The sequence below is a fragment of the Aspergillus pseudodeflectus genome (assembly GCF_044049435.1).
Source record: "Aspergillus pseudodeflectus strain CBS 756.74 chromosome Unknown BJX68scaffold_59, whole genome shotgun sequence".
NCBI classification, from domain to species: Eukaryota; Fungi; Ascomycota; class Eurotiomycetes; order Eurotiales; family Aspergillaceae; genus Aspergillus; species Aspergillus pseudodeflectus.
In genome coordinates this window covers 150,334-162,005 of record NW_027263835.1, presented here as the reverse complement: position 1 = coordinate 162,005, position 11,672 = coordinate 150,334, and the positions used below count along the sequence as shown (strand labels likewise).

At 50.4% G+C, this 11,672-nt stretch overlaps 3 protein-coding genes across 3 annotated transcripts; 2 read left to right on the top strand and 1 right to left on the bottom strand.

Annotated features, from left to right (window-relative positions):
- Positions 1-1,044: 1,044 nt before the first annotated feature.
- Positions 1,045-2,666, bottom strand: BJX68DRAFT_271276 (uncharacterized protein; the record flags this gene model as incomplete). The annotated part of the gene is made up of 2 exons (XM_071046915.1): positions 1,045-1,488; positions 1,545-2,666. The coding sequence occupies 2 exons, from the start codon at positions 2,664-2,666 to the stop codon at positions 1,045-1,047; spliced, it is 1,566 nt and encodes a 521-aa protein (XP_070894458.1).
- Positions 2,667-3,914: 1,248 nt separating this feature from the next.
- On the top strand, positions 3,915-4,911 carry BJX68DRAFT_258205 (TFIIIC subunit 6 family protein; the record flags this gene model as incomplete). The annotated part of the gene is made up of 2 exons (XM_071043494.1): positions 3,915-3,989; positions 4,048-4,911. 2 exons carry the CDS (start codon positions 3,915-3,917, stop codon positions 4,909-4,911), a joined length of 939 nt encoding a protein of 312 aa, XP_070894457.1.
- Positions 4,912-7,470: 2,559 nt separating this feature from the next.
- On the top strand, positions 7,471-8,754 carry BJX68DRAFT_174766 (uncharacterized protein). The gene is made up of 2 exons (XM_071037110.1): positions 7,471-7,905; positions 7,989-8,754. The coding sequence occupies exons 1-2, from the start codon at positions 7,679-7,681 to the stop codon at positions 8,398-8,400; spliced, it is 639 nt and encodes a 212-aa protein (XP_070894456.1). The 5' UTR covers positions 7,471-7,678; the 3' UTR covers positions 8,401-8,754.
- Positions 8,755-11,672: the final 2,918 nt, after the last annotated feature.

Genomic DNA, 11,672 nt, shown 5'->3' with positions numbered 1-11,672 from the left:
TTTACCATCTTTCGTGCTTTCCATATTCCAAGTTATCCATCCCAATCTGTTCCAATTGCTTCAAATGCTTCCGCATGATATCTCTATTACAAGCCATTCGATCCCATGCTGAGTTGAAGTTGGGCTGGGATGAGTCCTTCCTGCCATTTTCTTCCCTTTCCTGCCTTTTTTCCTTATCTTCCAAGTTCTACTTGTTCCAGGCTGAAAGCCTCTACTATTGATATTACCATATCGGGCGTTACAGAGTGTACGGCTTGACTTTTCTCTTTTCTCTGAAGCTGAGATAGGCAATTTTTCTTACACCTACTACTCTATCATTCCTTACTGTCGTACTTCTCACCTGCCTTTCCGTTTTCTTTTTGTTCTCGTTTGAGCAAAGCAGGTCTAACGATGTTGAGTTGAGTTCATCTTGATTCTAATACAAGTGAGTTTCTGAAATGATTGTGCTCCTTTCGATTTTGTGGTTGCTCGCTTCTCACTGAGTTATTGGGTTAAATATCGTCGTAGACGCACCACTTAATATAACTATCAAGCAAGAAATATACTACAGCTTCAGCATGCAGAGAGGGTCTCATCGCCGGCATTCTATATTTTCGACGTTGGTCTACAAACCATCTAGAACCACCTTCTCTGGACCGCGCCTATCGGTAATCCAAGGGAGACATAATGTCGTGAAAACCAAAAAAGAAAAGAAAAGAAAAAAAGACCAAAAAAACCTAGAACTCCCTTATGGCTCCTCAAAATGCTGTACTTTGCAAATCAGTTCATATGTCCATAAGGCGCTTAGGTCCACAGTGCGCTCTAAAATCCAATCGTGGAGAACTTCGTTCGAAATCGAGTAAAGATAACCTATGGGGTATACCATGTGCAAAACGAGTACAGAAGCCAGCTGCAAAGGGATATCGATGCAAATAACCGAAAGCAACGATAAAAGGAGTGTAAAAATAGCAAACGAGGGAAGGGGACATGGTGATCGTCATATGATCATATCCTGTTTGGCAAAATTGCTGACCAGCAACAGCGTGACCAACAGCAAAAGGCATTTCAGTTGGGGTTTTGTGGTCCAGAGGCGGACCACCGTTTAGCACGCGTCTGCTCCCCGATGAAATCCTTGATGATACAGGGTGCTTCATCGGGACTCTGGCATACTTTGTGTCGGTCGAGGTGCTTGAATCGGGGGCCCAAAGGCCCGTTGACGTAATGATATTGACCTGCAAATCGGTATTGTCGATGATCTCCCAGGGGGTAGAATTTATCACCCCAGTGGCCATTGAAGTAGAACCACTCTGTGGGTGCGTTCGGGTTTAGGGTAGATGCGCGAAGGATATCATTGACATAATCGTACGTGTACATGTGAGAATTGAGCAGAGGGTCCCAGAGAGGACCCCGATCCGTTTGATCGTGGAGAAGGCCCCAGGGAAGTATGTATGAATGAACACCCGGGGTGGCATACATGGCATGTGTACCTGTTGCCGAATATATGACCGGCTATTTATTTATTCGTTAGCATTCTGGAAGCTGCGGCATGCGAGATATATACTTACCCGGTGACCTATCTTCTCCACGGCCTCGTAGCTGTAGGCTTCACCACCGGAGTGAGCGCTAAAGAAAAGCGCTTTTGGCTTTCCATGATGAAATCGCACGAGGCAGTGTTCCCAGTCCCCAATGTGGTTACCGAACCGCACATTCAGCACTACATTCCCGAGATTGAAACTGTAAAAGTAGAACCAAAATGCATCCACAATACCGTTGCCCTTGTCAACAACCAGCAAAATCGCTGGAGCTTCGCTTCGCCCACCTACCCCTCGGATAGTTATTGGCTCGCCCCCGTAGCGTTTCCGGAGTTCGTCGTGTATAGCCTCTTCATCAGGCATGGGATACCCGAGTTTCTCTTTCCAAATGTCTTCTTTCGTCCCGTCCTGCAGGGGTAGCTCTGTATCGTACCATTCGACTCGATCCTCTGGTGTATCGTTCGGGGACGTTCCATCCACTCGACCGTCCCAATCAGCCCATGATCGCTCGGGATCATCTTTCGGAGGACTTGGGACATTCTTCTCTCCTTCCATCCATGGAGGGCGCTCTTCTACATTGTCGTTGCTGGTTAGAAAAACATGGTGTCCCCCTTCCCACTGGTTCAGCGCATCGAGATCTCGTAAGGATGGGTGATCTGATTGCGATTGGATGGGGGTATAATTGAGTGTCGGAGTGATGTGATAGAGGTGCTCCGCGATATCACACGGCCAAAATTGCTCTCCCGAGAAAAGGTGCACCAACGGGGCGTACTCAAGGACATAGTCCGGTATGTGTCGGCGAGATCGTTCCGCCGCATCCCAATCGTCCTCGCGGTGGTTGGCTTCATTTCCCCAAAGCTCGCGCCAAGGCGGTACATCTTCGTCCTCGGATGACAAGGCAGACATCGGGGCGGGTTGACGATGGCCGAAGCGGGCGGAGACCCGGTGGTAGTGGGAGGTGCCACAAAGGCCGAGCCACCGACAGGCCTTCCTGTCCACCCATGAAGATGACGAGGCAACCCAGGCCTCTTCATCATGATCCTCCTCATACCAAATAAAAGCCGACGGGTTCACCGCACGGGCGATGCTGTTGATGGTCACATAGGCGATAAGTGAAGAGAGAGTAACAATTGCTGCGGTAGTTCTCTGGACCATCTGCTCATAGGTACTAGCTGAAGCCGCAACGTCGGAGTCCCCGGATAACAATGGCGATTGTGGAAGAGACTCTGCCTCGTTATCCCACGCAGCACTTTCCGTAGTCAATGGAGAAGTGGTGGTCGTAAAAGTGGTAGGGACGATCGGTCTGTTGTACGGTTTCCCGATTGGGATAGCACCACTGAGGGGCGATAAGATAGTAGTGGCGGTCAAGGGAGGGTCCGCGGGGGAGTCGGCAACAACAGCTACTACCGGAGCAGCAGTGAAGAGCAGGAGCAGCAGAGACAAAAAGCGAGAGCGAGCATCCAGGCTCGCGGGGGCAGGGCCAGAAAGAAGAGGAGGCACTATAAGAAGGAAGTGAAAACATTGTTCGGTCAGTGGGTGGTCGAGAACCTCCGCAAGTAGCAATGACGGTAACGGCTGGCGGGGAGTGGATTCGGCGACGGGACCAGCAAAAGATCCCGTAAGCAGCAGAAACAATTGGTCAGATGCGGAGGAGTAACCGGAAGCGACGGAATCGGGTTAGATAATGGACAATGGGCGGCGAAGAGGATGGAAAAGGATGGGAGACAAAGAGTGGGCTGGAAGATGACTGATGCATTGCTGATGACCTCCCTTGCTTCCGCGCTGTGCCGGATCGCTGGAGGGAAACGACCCAGCAGGAACAGGGACTGGCATGATTGGTGACGACCAACAGGGCAAAGAGAGCGCTAGCACTTACTGTTGGGTGTTGTCTTTTTTATGCTTGATCTGGGTGATGGGTAGCAACAGGGCTGAAAGTGGACGACGGGCCGTGATACACTGAGTCGGTACAACGGGACAGTGGGGAGGGGTTCATTGACCGCAGAGGAAGATGATTACGGGATCATCGACAAGAGCGACCTGTAAGCAGGATCTGGTTAGTGTGTGATGTGTTAAGCAGCCTTGACCAAAAATTGATCAGCATGAGGACAAGGAATATGACTCCGGGTGCAGAGAGACCTGGAAGTCCGAACTCATGCTGATGGATGCGGCAGGGCTGAAGATTAGACCTGAAGCTTTGCCAGTTCCGATCCGCTGACTCGTGATTGCTCCGTTACCAGTAATTACAGCATATCTAGCTTTGTATCCCCTATGTTACCGTCAGTTTACCGACATCAACTATTCCCCTATATGGATAATATCCACTGTCGATCTCTTGCAGGCCGAGAGTCCGTCGAGCTCACCCGCGGACTCCAAACCGCAGGACTGAAAAGACCATCTGCAGCAATGGTGCTCTCCAACCCTCTGCCAGAGGACGATGGCTCTGAGTGGGAATATGAATATGACGACACAGCAACAGAGGTAGGTACGGTCTCAAAGCAACGTACTTTCCAGCATTCTTATCGGTCACGGCTCGCAGACACTTTTTCTCAACATCGACCTGACAACATATAACGGCCCCCTTCGACCTCCGCGGCGTCGCAATGAACCCAACGAACCCTCTGCTCCGATATCAAGCACCTCTGTACCCACTCCAGCTCCTACGGCCACCCCCTCTCATTCCAACGCGCAAGATCCCACAAGCTTGAACGGCCCCGAGATCGAATCCGGGTCTGCCGACCGAGTCCAGATTCTCGGTCTTCACACCCCCAACCCGATCATCTCGTACCAGAACCAAATCTTCAGCGGCTCGTGGGCAGACCAGCTCGGCACCGAATTGATTTTTGCGCCTCCTGGCGCGACAACCTCTGAGTTTGATGAGGCGGACTCGACAGCCGCTCACGTCACCCCACTGAAACATACCAAGGACTTTGACCTCATAGCCGCCAACAGCGTCAAGATATTGGCTAGAAAGGCCAATCTTATATCAAGTTCTGGCCCTGGAGCGGCCGCACCACAACCGCAACTACAGGCTCAGGTACTGCAGCAGTGGCAGCCACAAAACTTAACCTCCACATTAACGCCAGGCCTATCAGGCCTTGTGTACAAGCCAGAGCATCAGACGAACCAAGCCAAGTTCTTGGAGCGTTTAAAGGAGGTCAAGAGGCGCAAGGGCGAAACGGACAATGTGCGCACTGTCTTCAGTTCAGCCAGGCGGGGTCCAACTCTCGAGGATCGACTCCGTGGATGGGTAAAGACAGACGAGCAACTGGCCACCATCCAACGCCTTAACGAGCGCGCCCTTCAGGGCGACTCGGATGCCATTGCGGAGCTAGAGAACCTTTATTCCCAGCTTGGTAATTCAGATGCCGGTTCATCCGAAACCCCATCACGGTCTGTGTGAGCAATTGCCTATTCCTTCCGATATTCTTCAGGTTCCCCCCCGGGAACTACCATACGGGTAGCGATCGGGTTCGAGCCATGAGGTCATCCTTCTACATCTTAAGCGGCGATCACCGGCATCACGTGAGCCAGACGAACCGAGGCTCAGTGAGCACCACATTAAACTCGCCCTGAGCAACCCCGGAAAATAAATGAACGTCATATGTTCAGACAGTGACACACCTCGGTCAAGTATCAGGTATATTGCGCATTTCGAGCTTCGAGGTTCCCGGTTCCTTCACTCCCAAATTAGGAACGAAATATGGGGACTGCCGGGACTGGAAATTGGAGCTGAGGACCCCCTTTTAACAGAGTATCGCGAACGACCCGAGCCGGTTTTCCACGCAAAATAGCGTCATACGATGGCAAACTGCAGCAACGGTCCATGTGATCGACAGCTCCGGTCCAGGACAGACGGGCGGGTTGTGCTTGTTTTCAGCTGGCGATCGTGGTGATGTGCGGATGATTCATGGTGTTCTCATCTTGTTCTAGATGCGAGGTTAGGCACTAGTATACTATATGGATCTTGCTGGAGATATGACATAGTGTTATCTACAAGCTATGCACTCTGTGCAGAAAATACCTTGCAGACTGGTACCTCCTCGAAGTGTCTTATTATCAATTACTTAGGTATATATACATTAACTAGCAATTCACGGCTATTATTGAAGAAATGTGCAACAAGTCAACTTTTCTCTTGAATCCTCCATTTTGCGCTCCAAGAGTCCCAACTGAATGAAATAACGTCCTGCGACCCAACTTAAGCTCGTAAAAGATAAACCCAGTGTACAATGATTGTATACTGTGAGAAGCAAATCAACTCGCTCGAAATTGAACCGTCTGATAGTATAGGAAAAAGCAAGAAAGGATATGGAAAAACAAGAAGAGAAACCATCAAATCGGAGGTACAATGTGACCCGATAACATGCTATCCCAAATCCAACCCCATAGAAATAAAAGAAAGCGATAGAAGCCCAATTGTCTCTAACACAAAAAAGCACGCCTACATCCCGACCCGAGTACTCCCAAACCAATCTGTCCGCTTCCTCCAATCATCAAGGAAGGGATAAAGAGACTGCAGCCGCGGAACTGAATTAAGAAACGAAATGATGGCAGAGCTCCCTTAAGAGGAAGACGGAAAAAGTGAAAGGCCCATCTCTCTAGAAGGAATGCGGACTCCTCGACTCGACGGGCGACGGAGGCGGCGGCGGCGGATACTCAAAGGCCGAGGAGGACGAGCCCTTATTTCGTGTATCTGCGATATCGAGAGATTTGGGGCTCTGCGTGGTAGAGGCCATGAGGGCGGAGCATATGTCCTTTTGACTGTAGGTTGAGGAGATGAGGGATGGGCGGGTGTGGGATGAGGGGGCCGGGGATGCCATTTGGTCGAGGAGGCAGGTTGTGTTTAGGTCTGGATGGAGAGAATGGCGAGGGGAGGCAGTGAGCTTATTGTGGCTCGCCTACTATTGTAGAAGTGGGTAAATGGGTGACTTGGTGTCTGGGATTGTCATGGTTAGTTGGGTATACTCAATAATATATGGTATGAAAATGGAATCACAAGTGTTCAGGGTGTATAGATAGAGTTATAGGCTAGCTCCGAGAACCGCCGATCAGCGTATAGGGAGTAGGTAGTAGGGGAGTTGTTCAATCAGCTGGGCTGCATACCTTGGTTTTGATGTCTTCTAGATTGAAGATCTTAGAGACGATTTCGTTTCTTAAGCGAGTGACGAAAGACAGCAGGTTCAGAAGAGACAAGACGTGTCTTTATGTAGGGGCCTGGACCAGAACGAAAAAAGCGAAGGGAGAATCCAGCCCAACTTAACGAGATAAAAGGTTTGAGGTTTCGGGAGTTGACAGCTAATAACACGCAGGGCTAAAGACAAGGACCAGGCCAGGCAAAAGCTGTTACATCGGCAGAGTCAAATGCAAGGCGAACGAGACTGGACACCTGGGCAGTAAGATTTCACACAACCTGGGTCGGAATCAAACAGGACACATCCGATCCCTTTGTGCCTTGGGTAGGGGGCGCCGCTTTTCTATGGAGCCAGCAACCAGCGGAATTGTTTGTCCGCAGGCTACCTTGGCCCAAGGATCTTTAACGCTTCAAAAAGGTCCTCCCGGGAAGCTAGAAGAGTCAGAGAAGAGTCAGCCCACACCAGCGCCTCACCTTGCCCAGGTATCCGCGGCCCAGAAGATCGGGTAGTATTCCCTCCCCCATTGGAAGGTTTCAGCAAAGAGCCAACTGGCCGGGACGGAAGGGCGGATAAGCGCCCCGGCGACGCATCATCTTTTCCCGGGGCAGATGCGCTCATTATTCAACAGCTTCCTTCTGCCAAATGGGGAAATTATGGGGAAGCGTGGTCAGGGAAGACTACGTGCAGGCCGAATTGTGGGGAAGATTCTGCAAATGTTATTATTGAAGCTGGAGAAAGGGGCTCCAGAAAAGGAGCTCCGGCGCATCTCCGCGAGGCGCCAACTTGTTCCTTTTTTCTTTCTTTGCGGGGATTGGAGGAAAAGCGCAATATGATCTGAGCAAATAACGGTGCGCGATCGTTGTTTGATGAATCCTGAGTCAGGAGTCCTCAACCGCTTCATCGACCCTACTCAGGAGCAGCAAATGCGACTATTCTCCGGCTGCCTGGCTGGTGTAACCAAATGGAGCTACTCCGGATTCATCGTGGCTGGTCGGCCCAACAACTGACCGTTATACGTGTCCATTCAAGGTTATCATGTTACCCCGGGCAGGTGAGACCCCGGACAACGGAGAGATATGGGCAAGAAACAAAGCAACAAAAGTACCAGGTCGTCAAGCCTTCAAGTACGCGGTACTTTGCTGGGGTTCACATCAATCAGTTTGCGGAGAATTCGGCAAGGATAAAGTGGGTGCTCTCGCCCTGCTGCCCTGCGGTTGCTTTGGTTTCATGCTGGCGACGGTCATGTTTCAGTCGCCTGATCGGTGAGGATTGATCCTGCACTCAACCCGACGCTAGGCAGCACCGTCGGCGAGGCTGACGCCGCGGCTAACACTCCCTCTCCAAGTGTACCCCGGAAGTTGGAGCAGCCCCAAGTCCGGAGTAGCTACGTATGTGACACGGCGCGGCGCCTTTTTATTAATGAACCCGCCGCCGATCCGCTCCAGATTGCAAATACGGCCCCGAGACAAAGGAAGCCGTTACTCCGTTATCACTTGCCAACTCGCGATACCGAAAGCTCTATTGATCCACACAAATCAAATGCTTCTAGACCGCGAATCTTCGCTACCAACAACAGTCGACCTGGGCGCCACGCGGCTTCACAAACAAGTCACGCTACTCTGAGTTGGTTTCATGGCCACACCGCTTCGTCAGGAAGGTGGCCCCTGGCCGGAGATCAGGGTTCTTCTCGAGAAGCGGTGTGCACGTACGACGACACATGCGAAGTAAGGCATGGCGCCATGGATGAGCTCCGATAGCAGTGTTTGCAGCTTTAGTGTATCAACGCCTCATCCTGCATCAGCAGGGTGGTCGTCCATGTCGTGATCAATTCCAGGGTCCTGTGTCTGAACACATTTGAGGTTGACTCTTTTCTTTGCTTGGTCGCTGGCGCTGTTCCTGAATGTTGGGCTTCAGCATCATGATCACCTGATGCTGGTTAGCGCCCCATGACTGACCTCTTCGCAGATCGAAGATCGTATTTTTGGTCCAGAATTCACTCACACATCTCCAAAATGTCGAGTCGACGAGACCGGCTAATTTGCTGTGAAGTCTGCTGTCATGGTCGGTCTAGCTCCATGTGGGTGGCCACAATTATGATCATCAAGGTGTTTCTCGGCGCAGTTGTTATCGACTTGTTACATCAAGGTCCAGACCACCCGCTCGAGAGGTATCCATCAGGGAGGAGAGCCGATCCTCTAGATCATGTGCTGCGATATGCCGAAAAAGTCTCCAGGTGATCTGGCAGCCATCAATAGCCCTATCGACTAATGTTCGGAGAGCGGAACTTACCGACCTTTGTGGCTTGGGCTCTTGGAGAATTTGATCTTGAGATTCGGGCCGTTCTCGCCTTCCAGACCATTAACTCTGCGATGGCCGGGTCAGAGTACATTGGGAGACTCTGGGCGACTACCGCGCAATACCAGGCACGAGCTTTGCATTGAAAGCTTCCGGATAAAGGTAGAAAATGACTACCCGTCACGTCGCTGTCGTAAGGGCTGGTCGCCTTACGTTAGGTTCAGTGACGGGTACTTTCGTTGAACGATTTTCGTATGGAATTGGGGGTAATAAGGAGGGCTCCTCGATGCACTCGTTAGTGCATAATCGGGAAGCAGAGTTCGATACCAGATGTAGAACTAATGGATGATAGTATCGGTGGAATTGACACCTAATGTGGGGTAGAGGTCGATTGATAGAGACAACTGACCTTGGAAAAGGCTCCCTCCGTAGCCTGCGAGGGAATCTTGATAAATTCCGAGAGTCAAGAAGAGGTTGATCCAAGATGAAGTTCTAGTAGTACCCAGAAAAAGCAGGATTCCGAAAGTGACTTCTCAAGCTCGCATATATGGATATTTCGAATGTCTGAGAGCTTCTCGCAACCTAATAGCAACATGGTTAAACTGGGATATGGTTAGTATTGATCGAATATATATTTAAGTCCAGACGCTCGGCACCTCGGTGCCAATATATAGATACAGCCAAGCACCACTTGAAACACTCCACTATCTTGATTCGAAGTCTTTTCTCATAATGTCTCGAATTGATCACAATACCAGTATGAGGCATCAGTGGCTAACCTCTGGTATTCATCATACTAAACCGGAAATGCTGCTGATTCGGCATGTATCAATTGACCAAATATAAAAAGCCACCAGTATCAATTGATCGTGCCTGCTGCCTTGGCAGCGAAAATATGCCTTATCGCCTCCATGACGTTGTTCATTGTGCACCAACGGTTGATGAGCTGCAACCGCATATCCCCTTGTCTTGACTCATAACAGGGATGCTACTGCAGGCCTGCAGGAGCCTTTCAATCTTGACTGGCTGATAATGCATGTACGAGGTCAGCTTGGTGCTCACGGACAGCAATTCTAGGTGTCTTACTATTCACGAGACCTAGAAAGATCTATCAGATATTAGGAGCACGCCATGAAGGCAAGGTCACTTTAATGCAGTGCAATGTTGCGCTCTTTAAAAGTGAGAATCCATTGAAAGAAGGGTCATATCGCGATATCCCTTATCTAAGCTGGATTGATAAGGGGTGGAATTGGTTGTTGAAGAGCTCAACATCATGCTATACTCTGTACTCACCGCATCTCGGGAGTCCATCCGTCGCTGATATCGCGGCCGCAAGATAAGATCAAGTAGAAACAACGGTTTGCTCTTGACACCGAATTGATTTTGACGCCGAATCCAACCCTCAAGCACGTCTTGCGCTTGTGTCTTGAGTGGTCAGGCTCACTGTAAGATTTTTTTTTCGTACACGGACGCAACTACGTCATCGTTGCGAACCGTGACACGCCTCGACCGCATCGAAACGACTGGGGTCGGCATCACCTGCCAAACCAAGTGGACATATGGAGCATAAGAGAGCGAATATGAAGTCTTCCGCGCCGCCGTCTTGCAATTATTACCTCATCCAACCAAAGCCCGAGCGCTCTAAATGCAAGAACCGGGAGAATTAACCCCACCTGGTCTTGGTCTTTTCCCGCATGGCTGCATGTTCGGGAACGTGTCCGGCAAGAACGGTTTTGATGGGGTAATTGGTTCCAGGCGTAATGAGATTTGAGGCATTTAATGCTGGAAAGAGTGCAAAATGCGATACTAGGAAACTATTGCGAATCCGAAAGGGTTCTGGGGGAGTTGAACCTCCGTGGTCCACGCTCGATGGCAGATTGAGGGGACGTACTCCGTACGATGTAGGAGTTTTTTCTCCCCCGCAAAACACTAAGAATGATTGAGGATAGCCGGCCGCCTCAGATCCAGGTACCTACAGTCAAGGATCGGCCAACCCCGCATCCGACGAGCTTTGGCCTGACAGCACTCCCTGTCTCAGAGGAGCTGCGGCAGGTCAATTGATAAACGCAGCAGAAGGAGGAATGGAATGCCTTCCCCCGAAGACTCGACGGCGTCGAACAATCGAATGCGGCATTTTCTCGCCTTGTGTGCAATTACACAGGGGAATCAAAGGATGCAGATAATCCCAACAGCAAGCAGCAATGATTTGCAAGGCAGTAGCCATCATGACAAACCGAAATTCCGCTTTGGAAATCTCTTCCAGCCCTCCCAGGCGACTAAGTGGAGGAAGCCAGACCACAAGACTGGAGTAGTCAGCTGATTGGGCCTCATGGTATCATTCTTGCGAATCATGAGAATCATGAGGCCGAAGCGGTGGCCGTTCAGCTCTCCGCATTAGAAAGCTTTGGACATCTAGGCCCCCGGTTACCCATTCCCCCTGTCTGTTTGCTGAATGAGTGCAAGTGTTGTATCAAGTTCGACTTGTGATGCAATCCGTATTTTCCAGAATCCCAGAGAGAACAATCAGCCACACTCGTGACTTACGCTGCCAAAGTTTGAGGCAATTATTCCAATTTTAGCCCCTTGACAGCCAATCACGTTACCACGCAGCGTTATTTTTTCATGGCACGTCTGAATTTAGTAAGACGCGCTAAGTCCAGTTGGGATCCACCACCGTTACAAGGTGCGCAGCTCGTTTGAGGGCCTCGGATTTTATTTTGGATAGTTCTCAAGA

Excerpts from the sequence above, each read along its gene's own strand:
- BJX68DRAFT_174766 (XM_071037110.1), top strand. The coding sequence starts at position 7,679 with ATGTTACCCCGGGCAGGTGAGACCCCGGACAACGGAGAGATATGGGCA. Across the intron at positions 7,906-7,988 it reads ATGTTTCAGTCGCCTGATCG|TGTACCCCGGAAGTTGGAGC; the intron begins GTGAGGATTGAT and ends TCCCTCTCCAAG.